This window comes from Bos javanicus, chromosome 8, assembly GCF_032452875.1.
Source record: "Bos javanicus breed banteng chromosome 8, ARS-OSU_banteng_1.0, whole genome shotgun sequence".
Classification (NCBI taxonomy): Eukaryota; Metazoa; Chordata; class Mammalia; order Artiodactyla; family Bovidae; genus Bos; species Bos javanicus.
The window spans coordinates 26,098,907-26,116,682 of NC_083875.1; the positions used below are offsets into that span (position 1 = coordinate 26,098,907).

Genomic DNA, 17,776 nt, shown 5'->3' on the forward strand with positions numbered 1-17,776 from the left:
GTTAAAATTATGTGTTTAACTACTTTAGGGATTTGTTAGGATTAAAGTTAAGCATAATGCATCTTAATCAGAAGTTTAGTGGAAAACACTCATTACAAAATATGGATATATAATGTTGTGGTCTATGTAATGCTTTTGTACAGCTTTCATTTGAGAAATATCTAGTAATGGGAAATGTGTCTAATTTTTGGTATAAGATATTTTGATCTAATTTAAACTTTGCTATATTATTTAACATTGATCATAATGCAATGTTACATACAGAATTATGCTTTAGACCACATGACAGAATATAATGTACAGGAGAGCAGAGTTTATTTAGGTAAAATAAAACCTAACTGGCTTTAAATGTATATTAACCTAAGAATACATATAAGGAGTAACTAGCTCCAATTATACGGCATCTTTCTGTCTCAAATAGGACCTTAGTGGATTCAAGAGTTAATATCCCTCTAAAATGAACTGCTTCCTTCCTCTCCAGGAACAATAAGGCCTGTCAAGCCAGGTACTGGCAGGAGAGAAGCAAAAAGTTCTAAGCCTTGATATAGTCACATAAAAGTTGCACTGTAGTGTTTAACCACTGACTTTCCTCCACAGTTCTGTAGTGGTTAGCTGATTTTTCTTAAAGCCTTTCCTCAAATAAGCAGAAAAAAAAAAAAAAAGAAAAAAAGCTACCGCAACTTTATAATACAGAAATAACCTATGTTTTGCTTCTTATTTTTTAAGAAATGTGTTTGCTCATATATAAACCATTTTTCTGTGCAACAAGTGACTAAGTACCATTTCTTTACAAATTGAACTTTGGTCATTGTACCAATTTGTATTTTGGATTTCTTTTTCAATCTCTTGATGTTTAGGGTATGATTCAGAACACAATTTGTATTCTGGCAAACAATACAGATTTTGATTCAAACAGGATGACCCAGAGGAGATTCTAAATTGCTTTTAAACATATAGATTACAATGTTAATTTATGTATTTAGCAAAATTTAGTTCAGTTCAGTCACTCAGTCGTGTCCGATTCTTTGCGACCCCATGAGTCACAGCATGCCAGGCCTCCTCGTCCATCACCAACTCCTGGTGTTCACTCAGACTCACGTCCATCGAGTCAGTGATGCCATCCAGCCATCTCATCCTCTGTCGTCCCCTTCTCCTCCTGCCCCCAATCCCTCCCAGCATCAGAGTCTTTTCCAATGAGTCAACACTTTGCATGAGGTGGCCAAAGTACTGGAGTTTCAGCTTTAGCATCATTCCTTGCAAAGAAATCCCAGGGCAGATCTCCTTCAGAATGGACTGGTTGGATCTCCTTGCAGTCCAAGGGACTCTCAAGAGTCTTCTCCAGCAACACAGTTCAGAAGCATCAATTCTTCGGCACTCAGCTTTCTTCACAGTCCAACTCTCACATCCATATGTGACCACTGGAAAAACCATAGCCTTGACTAGATGGACCTTTGTTGGCAAAGTAATGTATTTGCTTTTCAATATGCTATCTAGGTTGGTCATAACTTTCCTTCCAAGGAGTAATCATCTTTTAATTTCATGGCTGCAGTCACCATCTGCAGTAATTTTGGAGCCCCCCAAAAATAAAGTCTGACACTGTTTCCCCATCTATTTCCCATGAAGTGATGGGACCAGATGCAATGATCTTCGTTTTCTGAATGCTGAGCTTTAAGCCAACTTTTTCACTCTCCACTTTCACTTTCATCAAGAGGCTTTTTAGTTCCTCTTCACTTTCTGCCTCAAGGGTGGTGTCATCTGCATATCTGAGGTGATTGATATTTCTCCTGGCAATCTTGATTCCAGCTTGTGCTTCTTCCAGCCCAGCATTTCTCATGACGTACTCTGCATATAAGTTAAATAAGCAGGGTGACAATGTACAGCCTTGACGTACTCCTTTTCCTATTTGGTACCAGTCTGTTGTTCCATGTCCAGTTCTAACTGTTGCTTCCTGACCTGCATACAGGTTTCTCAAGAGGCAGGTCAGGTGGTCTGGTATTCCCATCTCTTTCAGAATTTTCCAGTTTACTGTGATCCACACAGTTAAAGGCTTTGGCATAGTCAATAAAGCAGAAATAGATGTTTTTCTGGAACTCTCTTGCTTTTTCCATGATCCAGTGAATGTTGGCAATTTGATCTCTGGTTCCTCTGCCTTTTCTCAAACCAGCTTGAACATCTGGAAGTTCATGTTTCATGAATTGCTGAAGCCTGGCTTGGAGAATTTTGAGCATTACTTTACTAGCATGTGAGATGAGTGCAATTGTGTGGTCGTTTAAGCATTCTTTGGCATTGCCTTTCTTTGGGATTGGAATGAAAACTGACCTTTTCCAGTCCTGTGGCCACTGCTGAGTTTTCCAAATTTGCTGGCATATTGAGTGAAACACTTTCACAGCATCATCTTTCAGGATTTGAAATAGCTCAACTGGAATTCTATCACCTCCACTAGTTTTGTTCGTAGTGATGCTTTCTAAGGCCCACTTGACTTCACATTCCAGGATGTCTGGCTCTAGGTGAGTGATAACACCATTGTGATTATCTTGGTCATGAAGATCTTTTTTGTACAGTTCTTCTGTGTATTCCTGCCACCTCTTCTTAATATCTACTGCTTCTGTTAGGTCCATACCATTTCTGCCCTTAATTGAGCCCATCTTTGCATGAAATGTTCCCTTGGTATCTCTAATTTTCTTGAAGAGATCTCTAGTCTTTCCCATTCTGTTGTTTTCCTCTATTTCTTTGCGTTGATCACTGAGGAAGGTTTTCTTATCTCTTCTTGCTATTCTTTGGAACTCTACATTCAGATGTTTATATCTTTCCTTTTCTCCTTTGCTTTTCACTTCTCTTCTTTTCACAGCTATTTGTAAGGCCTCCTCAGACAGCCATTTTGCTTTTTTGCATTTCTTTTCCATGGGAATGGTCTTGATCCCTGTCTCCTGTACAATGTCACGAACCTCCGTCCATAGTTCATCAGGCACTCTATCTATCAGATCTAGTCCCTTAAATCTATTTCTCACTTCCACTGTGTAATCATAAGGGATTTGATTTAAGTCACACCTGAATGGTCTAGTGGTTTTCCGTACTTTCTTCAATTTAAGTAAAGCCTACTTAAATTTTAGTAAAGCCTACTAAATGTAAAGAGCCAACTCTTTGGAAAAGACCCTGATCCTGGGAAAGATGGAAGGCAAGAAGAGAAGCCAGTGACAGAGGATGAGATGGTTGGATGGCATCACTGACTTAATGGACATGAGTTTGAGCAAACTCAGGGAGACAGTGAAGGATAGGGAAGCCTTGCATGCTGAAGTCCATGGGGTTGCAGAGTCAGACATGACTTAGTAACTGAACAACTATATTTGGAAACCATTTGCATCCTGAACGCTATACGGTGAGCTCTTGGAAGCTCACATAACATGTCTTATGTATTAATGCATAGTACTGAGTCTAGTGCTTGTATTTAATAAACTAGATAATCATCAATTGGAGAAACTGCTTTGGACATAGATGAAATTCATCAATACAGTGCTTCCCAAAATTTTTAAAAATGATGCTGCAGAGAGGCCTATCAGTGTATTCTAGTAGATCAGTATGCAGTTATTGATCGATCAATCTGTCTCTATTCCTTGTTTTCTCTTGTGAAGCATACAGTGGTCTTACAGATTTCACGGCCCTGATCAAACTGAGCAGTTGTGTGACCACAAGCAAGTGGGGCAGAGACCTGGTATCCATCTACTACCGATCCAGCAAGAAAGGGGAAAGAAAAGCTAATGAGTTTCCTTTGCTTTCAGATATATTTCACTTACCCTTTCATTTTTGTGAGTGGCTATACTGCAAAGCTGGGAGATAAGGAGTGTAAAAAGCTGCCTAGGCTTTCACAGCAAATCTATGCTACATCATCAGATGCAGCCTGGACTTTCTTACCTTCAGCCTCTTGGCAAGAGAAAAGACAAGGTCAGATTTTGAAGAAGAGGGTAGGCACTACATTTGCATTTTCATAACTCAAAAGATTTAGAGAGCAGTCATGTTTTAGAAACGCTTTGATAAATCTCCAATCTGACAGCCCCAAAGCCTCACTCCACCCTTGGTAAGAGGAGTATACTTAGTTCAGATCCTATGAAAGCCTGGGTGAGATACCTCTTTCTTTAAACCAATCAGCATCCAAAGCCAAACAACTCATGGTTGAAAACTTACGAGGGCTCTTCTGACACAGCGGCTCCTTCTTCGAATTCTTGGGCTTGTTTGTACCATGGCAGCTTGGCCTCTACTGGAAGCTTTTCTGAGAATTCAGCACATAGAGACAAAAAAGAAGAGGTTAGAACCAATTTAGGATTTCAAGGAAATGCTATTTTCTCCTCCCCAGTTCTCAATTTTGTACTACCTAAAAGTTATGATGTTGGTAACTATAAATAATAGGTTTTCAGGTTAATTTCTGTGTATGAGTGCCCTTTATTATGTTGGAGAGTGAAGTCTTTTTATTATGAAAGTTATAACTCTAGGAGCTCAAAATGTATATAAAGAATCATCAGAGTATCTTTTCACTATTTCCTCTTGAAAAGATAGAGCACTATTTACCTTTTAAAACAAAATACAGTGGATTATATTGTGATATTTTCATAAATTCTAACTTGTTTTTCTTTTGCTTTTTGGCTAACTGTGATCTATGCCATACTGTAAAAAAACAAAGAAAACTGCCACTCTGAAATTCTCAAAATGTTGCTTTAGACACCTGACTCATGCAATATCCACCAGAGGTTCACTGACAATTGGAATATGAGGAACTTTGGGTCCACAAACCATAATTTGGCTTGCTTCACATATTTATCTAGCTTTGGTCAAACAATTCAAAATAAGCTTCCTAACAACTTCCTGGAAAAAAGAAAAAACTGTGGAGGAGAAAAATTAAAAAAATAAAGAGTTATTTTTAGTTTTTAGAAAAACTAAAAATAACTGCTCCTACATAAGTAACTGCCAAGATTTGCACTCTGACATGTTTATTAGGGTCATGTATAGGCATATTTGCCTTTATAGTATGAGCCAGTGAAGCTCTATCACCATTTTATAACATATAATTATAAAGATGAAAGAAATATGTCTGTATATGCATACACCATAGAATTATATAGCATTTTAATGATGTTTAGAGAGCCAGACTCACTACCTAGTTGTGAAAACACAGATTTTACAGTTACCCACAAACTGCTTTTCTTTCTCTGAAGTGGCTGGGTAAAGACGAACAAATGAAAAATGCATTATTTTAAGCTGGGGCATCACTTTTTATCCTCTATGTACAACAACCATTTAGAAAACAAAGCCAGTGAGAAATGTAAAACTGCCCAAGCCAAAAGGATTTACTAACATTTTGAACCCAGCAAAATCGTTCCAAATATACATACATAGTTTTATAACTAGCTCACCTCTCCAAGATAAAGGAACTCAGTCAATGAAGATGTCTATGACAGCTTGAATCATCCCTGTTTTTCAATAATGAGCATTCAGCTTAGCATGAATAGTAGGCTTGTAATATTTTACTGTCTTTTTGAATTGACTCTGCCAGCCATATCAGTGGCCACTGATCCTCCTATATTTGAGGAAGCTAATGATACTCAAGAGCTGAAGGTAATATTCATGGAAAACTTACAACAGGCAAGGCAGTGGGTTGTAGACATCAATAGATTTATTCCAATTTTCCTTTCAAATTATGATTCTGGAATCCAGTTTCATGTTAATTTTTAATTTTAAAGCTTTCAATATAAAAAGCAACAACTTTTTGTTGTTGTTTTATGAGTATGAGGTAAGAAGGCTGAGCGCCAAAGAATTGATGCTTTTGAACTGTGGTGTTGGAGAAGACTCTTGAGAGTCCCTTGGACTGCAAGGAGATCCAACCAGTCCATTCTGAAGGAGATCAGCCCTGGGATTTCTTTGGAGGAATGATGCTAAAGCTGAAACTCCAGTACTTTGGCCACCTCATGCGAAGTATTGACTCATTGGAAAAGACTCTGATGCTGGGAGGGATTGGGGGCAGGAGGAGAAGGGGACGACAGAAGATGAGATGGCTGGATGGCATCACTGACTCGATGGACGTGAGTCTCAGTGAACTCTGGGAGTTGGTGATAGACAGGGAGGCCTGGCATGCTGTGATTCATGGGTCGCAAAGAGTCGGACATGACTGAGCGACTGATCTGATCTGATGGTATATTTCATGCTTAGCCAAGCAGACAGTTTGGATTCACTGTTTTTTTTTTAAACTGAGGTGCAGTTAATTTACAATATTGTATCAGTTTCAAGTATATAGCAAGGTGATTCAATGATATACATACATATATTTATGTATATATATACCCACATTTATTGCTTAATTGATTTAAGCCCTCTCCCTTTTTTACTTGATGAATCTTACTGCTTTGTTTTTAATAGCAAGCAATGTGAATAGTAAATCACACATATACTTCTGTAATATCTTTATAATATCTCGCTTCAAGTAGATCTGATTTTTTTTTAGCAGCAGTCTTCCATTAATTTTCTGACTCAGGAGAGAATTCCATCAATACATAGTGCTTAAAACAATTTGCAAGCAAAACTATTGGAAAGACTTGTAGAAATAGTTAAGTCCATTTAGTAGAGTCTAAGTTACAAAGGATAGTTATAAAGAACACTTGGGATACTTAAAAATATTCCAAGGAACTGAAAACAGCAGTGAATACACACGGCCATGACAAGATTGGTTACAGAGCCCCTGTCAAGTTACCTTTGGGTTTATAGCAGGGAGTGGGTATGACGCATTCCTCTTTTATGTGGGGCTTGGTTTTGGGGCTACAGCCTCCGGTGTGCACTTCCCGATGGTCGATGCAGAGGACCACACGGTACCTGAGGCCCTGGCCACACGTCACTGTGCACTGGAAGGAGAACGCAAGAAAGCAGACTCATAGGCAAAGCCTTGTTTACTGTTCCTCACATCCCACCGAAGACTCTTTAAAGGCCTGCTTTTACAGAAGGGCTCCTGGTGGCTTTATATCACTTCTTACTAGTCATGGGATCTTTGTTCTATTTGGCTATTTCGGGGTGAAGGCGGCTGAATTTTAAATCATTTGCAATTTCTTCACTTTGGATTAGTCAGTTAGCCGTTCTTAAGCACACAGTATGTGCAAAGTCCCAAACCAAGCAGTGAAGAGAAGGAGGAAAGAAATGATGGAGTGTGCCCGATTTTTGATTACCAAGACTGCATGTTAATTTTATTCAGTCATTTTGCTAATGATTGTTAGGTCTAAAGTATGAAAAATGCCAGCTCCCACGTGGACATTAAATTTTTTAAATTTCCATCATAGCTAATTTATATTGCAGCATGGCTGATCCAACTGATAACCATGGCATGGAAAAATGATGAAAGGAACTAATTCAAGGGCCAGATGTAGACAGCACCTTCAGTGGTTCTACATGCCTGGGAGCAAGTCTAGATAGAAAGAGACATCACAGCTCTAATCTGCAGCCACAAAGCCACAAGGCCATGTGAGTAACCTGTGGCCATCTCTGTGGCCAAGGACACATCTTTCCATCTCACCTTTCCATCTCCTTTGCCACTTCGCACCTTTTGACACTAGAATCCAGGAGCCCCCCAATTAATGTTTTATGTTTAAGCTGCTGCAGTGTCTTTCCTAATATCTAGACTATTTTCGTTTTAGTTAATCCTCTTTCACCTCCATTCTAAGTACATTGCTATTTTCATCTTTTTTTCTCAGTGAATAATAGACATAGTTTTCATCTTAATCCACTGAAGACACTTTTTTGGACATAGACAAAGTATAAGAAACAAAAAATGAAATCAAACTTTTGGTCTGCTGTGCTCAACCATCAGAACAGCTTACACAACTTCAGGCTCATTCAGCCTCAGCTACTCATGGCAGACCTTTGCCTCCTCTTGTTACTTAAGAGAACATTATGGGGAGTGATAGTGGCTTCTTGAAGTCACTTGAAGAAAAAGATGTGTGTGTATATGCATGCATGCTAAATATACATATACATACATATATATATATATTTTTACTTTTCCTACTCATTTACTTTTGGCTGTGCTTGATTTGGGGTAAGCCTACTCCAGGGTCTATACAGGTAGGCATCTAGATGCCTCAGATGGAGAAGTGGGGAGGTGGACAGAGTAGCTGGTGGGGTAATGATGCGGAGAGGGAAGAATGGACTTACTCTCCTAATGAACAAAAAAAGAAGTCACAGTTACCGGAGACCACTCCTGTGCCAGCCATTTAGGGCAGTCAAAAATGTTGCAGGGCTGCACGGTGGGCATCTTAGGGGTATACATGCATTTCCACTCTTCCGCTGAGCTGACATGCCCCTGGATGTCCTCCTCCACACAGGAAACTGCCCGGCTCTGGATGCCCCCCCCACATGAGGAGGAGCACGCGGTCCATGGGGTGGCCTCCCACCTACAGAAGCAAGGGGAGTCATCAGGGCAAACCCGCACACTGCCCACCTCCTCCGTGAGCTTTCCCACCACTCCCTCCCCAGTACCCATCAGGGCAATAGGTTCTGAGAGGCTGAGCTCTAGAGAACCGAAAGCCAGTGATTGCCCAAAGTCTGCTGAGTCAGAGAGGATTCAATGCTGGCAAAAGTGTTCTGTTAACCTTGAAGCTCTACACAAATGTAAGAAATTACTCTGAGAACTGTCTACAAGGCTATCTGTGGGGACCATCACTTACTCAAAAGAGGGCTATTCAGTACTTTTCCTTATGGTTTCAATATATATTCTCTCTGTATGTGTATTTGTGTGTGTGTATGTGTATATATGTATAATATTTATATTATTTTATATTTTATAAATATATATTTGCATCTATCCAATATCTATGTATCTAAATATCTATCTTAAGACTAAAATTGGTTAATCAATTAACTCTAATAGTTTTTACCTGAGCTAATATTCTCACTTTCAGTGTAATACTTCATTACTTAGCTTCTGGGTACTTTTACTTGAGGAGCTCATGAAAGATCAAGGTAAACTAAACACCCTTTCTCCCTTGGTTCTACGGTCATCAACTTTGGGACTGCATGGATTCAGTATAATTCTGATGTTCAAACTGTATCATCATTAAGGAGCCAAAGTGTCAATATAGGTGTTACCTACGTGTTCCCTAGTTGCTGGGGTGAGGTACTGACAGTCAGCACTCCTCCAATCAAGAACTCCTGGAACTACGAAAAGTTTGGCTTTGGTTCAAAAGCTCATGGCATTGGAATCTACGTATTCAGTGAAGTAAGGGGAAAAATAACAATGTTGTCAATGGCATTTAAGAGAATTTCACTGACTTTTCAATTCTCTCTACAGCTTGATGCATTTGAGACAAGAGGCAGAGAGATATCTTTGCCTGATTCTTCTTGGAGGTTTAGAGAATGTCAAATTTGTAAGAACAGAAACGCAGGGGCTAGTTTTTCTTTCTTGCCTATCTAGTCTGCTTGTTTATGAGGACTGCTAAGGAACTCTAAGAATTTCTCTTAAAATTATGAGAAATACCATTTTAATGAGAGAGAAATAAAATGTCAGCAAGTTGATCCACTTGAATAGTTAAATCTAAAAACACTGCACAGGCATGCTGTGGAGATGTGAACTACCCTTTACATGGGATTTCATGTGTGTTGTGAGCCTGATTTCTCTTTTGCATGAGCCTGGATAACATGTTTCCCACTTACAGAGAATTTTCCTCCACAATTCTCTGTACTGTTCAAGTCTAGGCAACAACTGTTATCTTCACTGCCAACAGCCCAAACATGCTGCCAAATACAATATTTTCCTTTGTATATTTCCCCAGAAGACACAGAAGAAAATGTTATTATGGGGAAACTGAGGCTCTCTGGTTAGTCCTTTGGAGAATCTCTGTTCCCATTCAAGAGAAGGAAGCAGCTCTGTAGAGTTTCTCTTCCAAAAGGGTGAGACCAATTCTCATTTGTCTCCATGTAAATCTCTGGAGAGCTGGAAGTGGATAACAGGTCTGATTCAGACTAAAATTAAGCTGAACATATAAGTATCAATTCACATTAGACTCACATTGACAGTGAACTGGGAATATGCTTTTGAATGGGCATTTAATCTCTTAAAACATTAAGATGCCATAAAAAGAGCACATTTCCTAATTGGTACTCTAACATCCCTAAAGTTGACCCTTCTGAAGAGAGAGTGATTAATTTCTGTCTCAACACTTGGCCCTGATCCATGGTGTAATTTCATAAACAGTAATAAGTATCCTTTTCATTGTCAGTGATCATAGAAAGACAAATGATGTGAATATTATTCCAGGTATTTATAGTATGGTTCCAGGATTAACTATAGTTCTGTATGTGAAAAACTATAATGCGGATCCTTGCATAATAATAGGATTATGTGGAATTTCAAAGCAAAACATCTTTGTTCTTTAAAGAAAGTATAACAAAAGCTCAGAGAGGACACCAGTTAGGATATCTCAAAACAGGGACCAGGTAAGTATTTGGAAAATATATATATATATATCCAAGAATCTTGCCCTAGAAGAATAACAGATGAGGTCATATATTTTAACTCCTTTTTAAAGTCCATTGTGTATTTAGTTTAAGAAATTCTCAAAATTAATGATTACGTGGAAAAATTGCAAATATTAATTATAAATTAAAGATAATTCATCAGACTGTGTTCTTAAATTATATTCAGATATGATTATAGTCAAAGACTGAAAGCAAGAAAAAACAATTAAAAATTCATTCACTGTGTTTTGTATCTATACTTGTGGTCTTAAACACATTGAAATAATTTCAGTATGCAGTCTTGATCAGTAAGTAGCTGCCCTCTGAGAAACATTTTGAGTCTTTATTCTTCTTAAGAAAGAAGAATATCCATAGAAATATTCATAGAAATAGCTTCCATTTACTAAGGCTTTATCACTAAAGCAGAATATCTAACTTCAGAATTAATTTAGTAACAGAAGTGCATGGGCTAAGAAATATAGTCTGTCGTCTAGTTGTCTTTTCCCATTGTGATGCATGGACAGGCCAAAGTGTGCATAAGACAGGGTGCAAGCAAACATCAAGCACGTTCATCTCAATCTGTCACTAAGAATACATCTTCAGGCACTTGGGGGACATCCGAATATATAAGAAATCAAGTTTAACCTAGGACAGGCATTAGTCACACCAGAGAAATATAAACAGGAGAGATCATAGACATGAAAGAAATTGAGGAGTACCATTACAGGACAAACATCAACTTGATGTTCTTACCCCTGACACCCAACTATGCCTTTATCTCGAATCACATGGCCTTTGCACAGCCAGATACATGTGTCCTATGAATACTTACTTTACAGATATGGGGGTTGAAATCAAAGAAATCTTGGTTCAGTTAAATTGATATTTCTCTGTTTTCATTCCATTTTTTTTTTTCATGTTTGGTTCTGGATCAAACCAGCAAAAGGATACAACAGTAGCATTCTAAAGTCATTTATTGTCTTTATCAATATAGGCATAGGAAAAAGGGAGGGAGCTGATGAATGAAGTAACTCTTCAGTGAAAAACATTTAAAAAAAATCCCTAAGCAATTATATATAGCATTAACCAAGTGCCCCCTTTCTTTACGCCACCCCTAAAATGGTGAAAAGTAAGTTTCATGCCAGTCACTGGCAGTATCTAAGTAGAGCCTGGATAACACTTACATTGGTTTATATGTGTGTGCGTGTGTATGTACGCTGCTGCTGCTTAGTCTCTCAGTCGTGTCTGACTCTTTGTGACCCTATGAAGTGTAGCCTGCCAGGCTCCTCTGTCCATGGGATTCTCTAAGCAAGAATACTGGAGTGGGTTGCCATGCCCTCCTTTAGAGGATCTTCCTGATCCAGGGATCAAACCCTAGTCTCCTGCATTGCAGGCAGAATCTTTATTGCTGAGACACCAGGGAAGCCCATGTACATGTGTGTGTATACATATATGTATATATACACACATACATATATTGGAATGCATCTACAGTGAGTGGTGAAAGTTGCTCAGTTGTGTCAGACTCCTTGTGATCCCATGGACTATACAGTCCACGGAATTCTCCAGGCCAGAATACTGGAGTGGGTAGACTTTCCCTTCTCCAGAGGACCTTCCTGAACCAGGAATTGAACCAGGGTCTCCTGCATTGCAGGAAGATTCTTTATCAACTGAGCTATGAGGGAAGCATCTGCAGTAAATACACATTCATGCCTATTTGTGTAAATATATGTGTTTATACATGTGTGCTGAGTGGATGTGAAGAGTGGGAGAATAAAGCATCATTGGGCAGCTGAACTAAAAAACCTCAAGGTCCCCTTTTTGTACTTCAATTCAAATTATTTGAAGATTTTCAATCAAACTTTGCTTTATTTTACAGTTCCAAATATAATTATTTTGGGGGCTTTGCTTAGTTTGAGATGGAACAAACCACCATGGATTATTTCCAACTATTTGTGATCTGATTTAAACCTTGGGTTCTAAACAGCAGCTAACTCTCTGAAGTCCCAGTGAGTGAGGACAACAGAGCAAAGGTCTTGCTTAGCACAGAGGTGGCTTCAAACCCAAGTCTAATTTCTGCTCTCTGGGGGGCTGTTTCTAAGGTGGCAGGCGATATGCTCAGTAGCTAGCATGTTTTTCAGCTTCTCCAGTTTTCTTATAAATATATTAATAAAGAGAATAAGTTCTTTGAAAAGTTTCTCAGTCACTTTAACGATATTTTCTAGTTTTAGAAAATACTGTACTTTAAAAAAGCAATGCAGTACCTGGAATATTCTGTTTTGGAAAATAACAAAACTCCCCTCCCCATCAAATGTTATGAACAATAAGGATATGAATAAACTGCCTTTTTGTATTTAATGATAATTTCTCTGGAACAAAAAGAAGGATATTCAAAGCCCCTATGCAGAGTAATACCACATCTGGAATTTCACATTTGCGGTATTTGGATAATAATTCAGGCAGTGTTTGTTTAACAGTTAGCAACAGTGCTTTAATGACTAGGGTCCTATTGCAGAGGAAACACAGAAAAGGACAAAGGGAGTGAAAGAAAGACATAACATAAACCCATACACTGTATCTAATCAGAGTGAATTACTGTGTCCACTGCAATGTAATCCAATCCTATCTTAAAACGGTTTTTGAATGACAAGCTTACAGTCTGAGCAGACCAGTGTTATTCAAAAGCAAAGTTCAGGAGGGATTGCAAAATGTACTATCTACCATCTTATTTTTTTACAGAAAAACACAAAATCTAGTATATATATAAGAAGCAGAACACTGAGTTACTAATTCTAGCATCAGGATGATTGATTTACGTACCGAGGAAGGGGATGGTAGATGTCATAGGGCATGATCTGCTTGTATCCGTCACTGTTAGGAACAATAATGCCAACCCTCTGAGTAGAAGGTACACACAATAAAATAAACACTAAATGATTACATTAAACAATTTTTTAGACAAATGCAAAATAACATTAATAAATTGTCTCTAAAAAAACAACACTAAAACAGTTCAATATCTTTATGCTAGCATCCATTTGAGGATGGGGCAAGTTCTTTGACAGGGCACCGTTTACTATAATTAGTTCTCTGATCCAAGCAGGAAATACCAGGGGAAAGGGTGGTGGCAAGAAAACTTGGCACCTCATCATTAACTATGACACAATAAGCTTGTAAATGTTCTTTAATCCCCCCAATTATACATCCTATGAGGTCATTATGATCATCATTATTAATGTTACTTCCAGATGCTCACCAAGCAATTTTATAGTTACTGTCTTGCTCCTGATGAAAGAGAGCTATATGTAAGAGTATGTACCTGGGGACTGACAATACTACGTACCGTGCATTAGCAAATAGGTAATGCACTTTTGGCAGATCTAAGGACCTGAGTAAAATCTGGAGAGCAGCCACTTGGTTATATTAAAAAGGGTAGGGGAACGAGTGAACACAGTAGGCAACTATCAACAAAAGCACATTACCTACCAAAACAAAGGTAGGGCAGTTAAAATGAGATAATAAAGATGAAACATCTTTTTTGGTGGTCTATAAAATGTGATATGGTGTTAACTGGTGGTGGTTGTGATTGTTTTGACTGTTGTTAGTATATCTGGTGCCCTGGGAAACCTGTGAGATTTAAAGATAAAGACTAAAGAAGCCAGAAGAAATGATATTTTAGGCTATATGGCTAATGGATTCACAAGATATGATATTATAGACTATGTGGGAGTCCTCAGAGGCCTTTAGGACTCTAATAAAGTACACGAACCTACCTCACTGATTTCAAGTAAAGCCTCCAACTGACAAGACTCTTCTTGCTGGGCCCCCTAACTTGTGGGAGACTTATGACTCGTGAATCTCAGATAAAAGGGCTAGTACAACAAACTCTCTATCAAGAGTGGGAGACTGAGCTCAATCCGTGGATGTCTTGTATTTGCTGGGGCAAAGCATGGTAGGTCGTGAGCACTTATTTTACAACTGGCAAATGATAGCAACTTCCTCTTCTGAAAACTGAAGGAACTCACGTATTCTAATCTGGGATGAATGGGTGAGTATATATTTATATATCCATATTCAGTAACATGTTAATGTAAAAATGAACACATTAAGACTCACTTTGATCTTATGCTCTGATACAGAATGATATAGCATGTGATTTTAATACGGCTAGCAAATCTAAGCTTTTGGGTAGAAACAGTGAGCTAGGTGTACTATGGAACAGAAAGAAAAAAAATAGTACTGGCTGGACCTCATGACAGATAAGAAGGAAAGACGGAGTAATAAAAAGGGTAGTTCCTGGAGAAATTACTAAAAGGTAAGGGAAAATTAAGTTTGAGAGAAAATGGGAAACAAATCTTTGAATGTAGATTTCTCAAGAAGTACAAATATTGGAGAACTAATTTAGTTATCTCACATGACTGAGTTTTCTTTAGTTGATTTGAATGACTAAAGGTATTCACTTGTATGATTAAGTTTTCATGGTACATGTATGTGCGCTACCCTTCAGTAACAATGTTCATGAAAATGAATGATGCCTTTAGAGGAAGCTCAAAATTGCACGACTCTTAATGAACACAAGAATGGGATGAATATTATTAACATTAAACTTTTCTCCATGTTTTTCCAAGATACAGAAACATCCTATTCGTTTTGGTCTTACTTTGACAAGAAATCAGATATGAAAGGTAACTCCTGTCTTTTGTTAGGATCATGTGATCATGTCCCAGTAATTCTGCCTAATCATTAAGGAAAATTTTTTTCTAAAAGAACTGTTTTTGATAGAATTCCAACCTTCCAAAGTTCTACTAACCGAGGTCTGATAGTAGATAATTAAGGACTGCATAGAACTGACTTTGCAGTTATATTTTTGCTAACCCTAGTATCTTTTCTCATGCCTATATCCAGATCTAAATGCAGAAATGTATATGGCAGCCTTCTTTCCTGGAAAGATTTATAGTTATGATTTGTCATTCTGAATATTAGAATGAACTGTTGCAGATCTCTGCCAACTGATTTATCTGCTGATGATATTTAAAATGGAAGTACTAATATTGAAGGAGACAGGCTAGAAGAAAAGAAGGGGAAAAAAGAGGGAGTTATAGAATTCAAGATGTTGGGCTTCGCATTGGACTGATTTAGAAATTATGTTTCTGTTTGAACAAGAAGCTTTAAATCTGGATTCAGCAAAACTATAGCTATATTTGTCTTTCTATGGCATAGGTCATGGTGAAGACTCATAAAATGACTCCATGGCACCTGTGAAAACAGAAAGATATCAAAACAATGGTACTCTGTCCAGTCCTGTTGATGCATATTCATGTGCATGGGCTCCGCTCTCTCTTGGGGTTTATGCCATGGCCCTGGCCTTTCACCACACTTTCACAGAGGGCCAGGCAGTGCTGCCTAAACTCTACTTTCTATTGCTCACTCTTAAGGCACTTTATCTTTCTCTTAGACAAAGTGTACCTACTGAAGAATGATGAAAAAGAACATCATTTAGGGACTCTAAGAAATTCTTCTTTCCATGCTTAGGTCTTGCTTTGCGTGTGCATGTGTGTGCATGCATGTGTATGTATGTATTCAGACATGTGTCTGAATATAGGAGGGGATGGGGAAGGAGGCAAAAATAATTTTAAAAATGATCATAAGGGAAAATAGAATGAATAGTTGGTTTGGGGGTAAAATGATTCATTCTCCATTGCCTTCACTATTCTGACTGCTCATGTAATTTCTATGTAGGACAGTGACCCAATTCCACCTAAAGTCTCCCACATCAGGGGTCATGATGGGAAGAAGAGAAGATGAGATGAAGAAGGGGTCACCATGAACTCATGTGGTATAAGTAGAAGAAAGACTCGCACATCATCCTCTCATAGCTCGTGTCCAATGACACTAGAATGCTCCCTGTCATGACAAATTTATAGAAAGAAATAGTATGCAGTATATAACATGAAGCCTTTTGAACCATTTTTTAATGACATGGAAAATGTTCAAATGCAACGTCAACTGAAAAAATCCAGTACAAAATAGAATAGACAATGTAATCCACAATACAAAGAAAACTCATGTATATATTGTCTATATAATCATTTTTGTAAAGTCTATATATATGTGTATGTATGTGCGTACAAATATATTAGAAAAGGACTGAAAGCAGTTGTTAGTTCCTGGTGTTTAGATTAAGGGGTTTTTTTTCCCTTTCTTCCTTTTTATGCTTGTCTATTTTCAGGAATTAGAACATTTAAGTAAAACAAAATTCAACTCTGAGAAAGAAAAAGACAGAAACATTTGAAAGCATGATCTAAATGGATGAAATAGGGCTGTCATCTCAATTCCCACATATCATTTAAAGATGATTGAGTCTGTGTCCTGAAACCATCTCAGGAGCTATTTTAGGACAATATCCTTGACTTTAAAAATCAAGCCATATTCAGGCTCACACTACTCAGGTGTGAAATTTACTTATTGTGATAAATTTTTCTTTCCAAGAAAAGCCCTAATATAACTATTAATTCCATGAGCATCTAATTTGCCAGGTTCTGGGTTCTTCTGGAAAAGAATCATAAGGAGCCGCTTTCATGGCTGCAACATTCCCTTTCAATGCATCTCTCACAACCTCTTGCCTCTTCTCTGGGGCCGCAGAGCCTCATTTCTGACATTCTGACAGCTGGCTGTGCTCTCAGTTTGTCAAACTCATCGTTTTCAGACAATTCATTATCTTCCCCTGCAAAGTGTCTCTTCTCCTGTGGTCACTGTTACTGTTCAGAACACTGCCCTTCTCCCATCCACCCTGGCTGGGCAATATGGGTCATCGTTTCTTCCTCTCTTTCCCATGTTCCCTATAGACACTGAGTTCTTCCTGTTGTGATGTCTGCCAAATGTATCTCTCTGACGTGAATCTAGGCCCCTTTGCATTATCCTCCTAACAGATCTCTCTGCCTGCAGGCACTGCCTGCTCCAATCCAGCTCACTATTGTCATAGCAACAGATACTTTACTTCCCAGTGATGTCCATAACACCTGGTGAAATCAAGTGCTACCTCTTCTAAAGCCTGTCCTTATGTTTCCTCTCAACATCTAGCCAGACAATTTTCTCTTCCTTTTTCAAACACCCATAGCACAAGCTCCCCTCATCACTTCTAACTGCCTACTAACTTTTAACCATGTAAACATTTTCTTTCGTTTAACACCATGGGACAAAATCCATATTGGTTCTTTTTTTTTTTAATTTAATTTTATTTTTTAACTTTACAATACTGTATTGGACTCCATATTGGTTCTTTACTCTATCTTTT

General features: G+C 38.2%; 1 protein-coding gene across 3 annotated transcripts in view; it reads right to left on the bottom strand.

The window, feature by feature from the left end:
• The window catches only part of ADAMTSL1 (ADAMTS like 1), a 1,109,873-nt gene that overhangs the window by 244,466 nt on the left and 847,631 nt on the right, over positions 1 to 17,776 (bottom strand). For 2 of the 3 annotated variants that reach the window (XM_061425211.1, XM_061425213.1), the window contains 4 exons: positions 13,303 to 13,353; positions 8,216 to 8,420; positions 6,734 to 6,881; positions 4,180 to 4,264 (listed from right to left, as the gene is read on the bottom strand). In XM_061425211.1, the coding sequence (XP_061281195.1) occupies positions 4,180 to 4,264; positions 6,734 to 6,881; positions 8,216 to 8,420; positions 13,303 to 13,353 (489 nt within the window). The remainder of the gene's footprint in view (positions 1 to 4,179; positions 4,265 to 6,733; positions 6,882 to 8,215; positions 8,421 to 13,302; positions 13,354 to 17,776) is intronic. The other variant, XM_061425212.1, reaches the window with a different exon arrangement.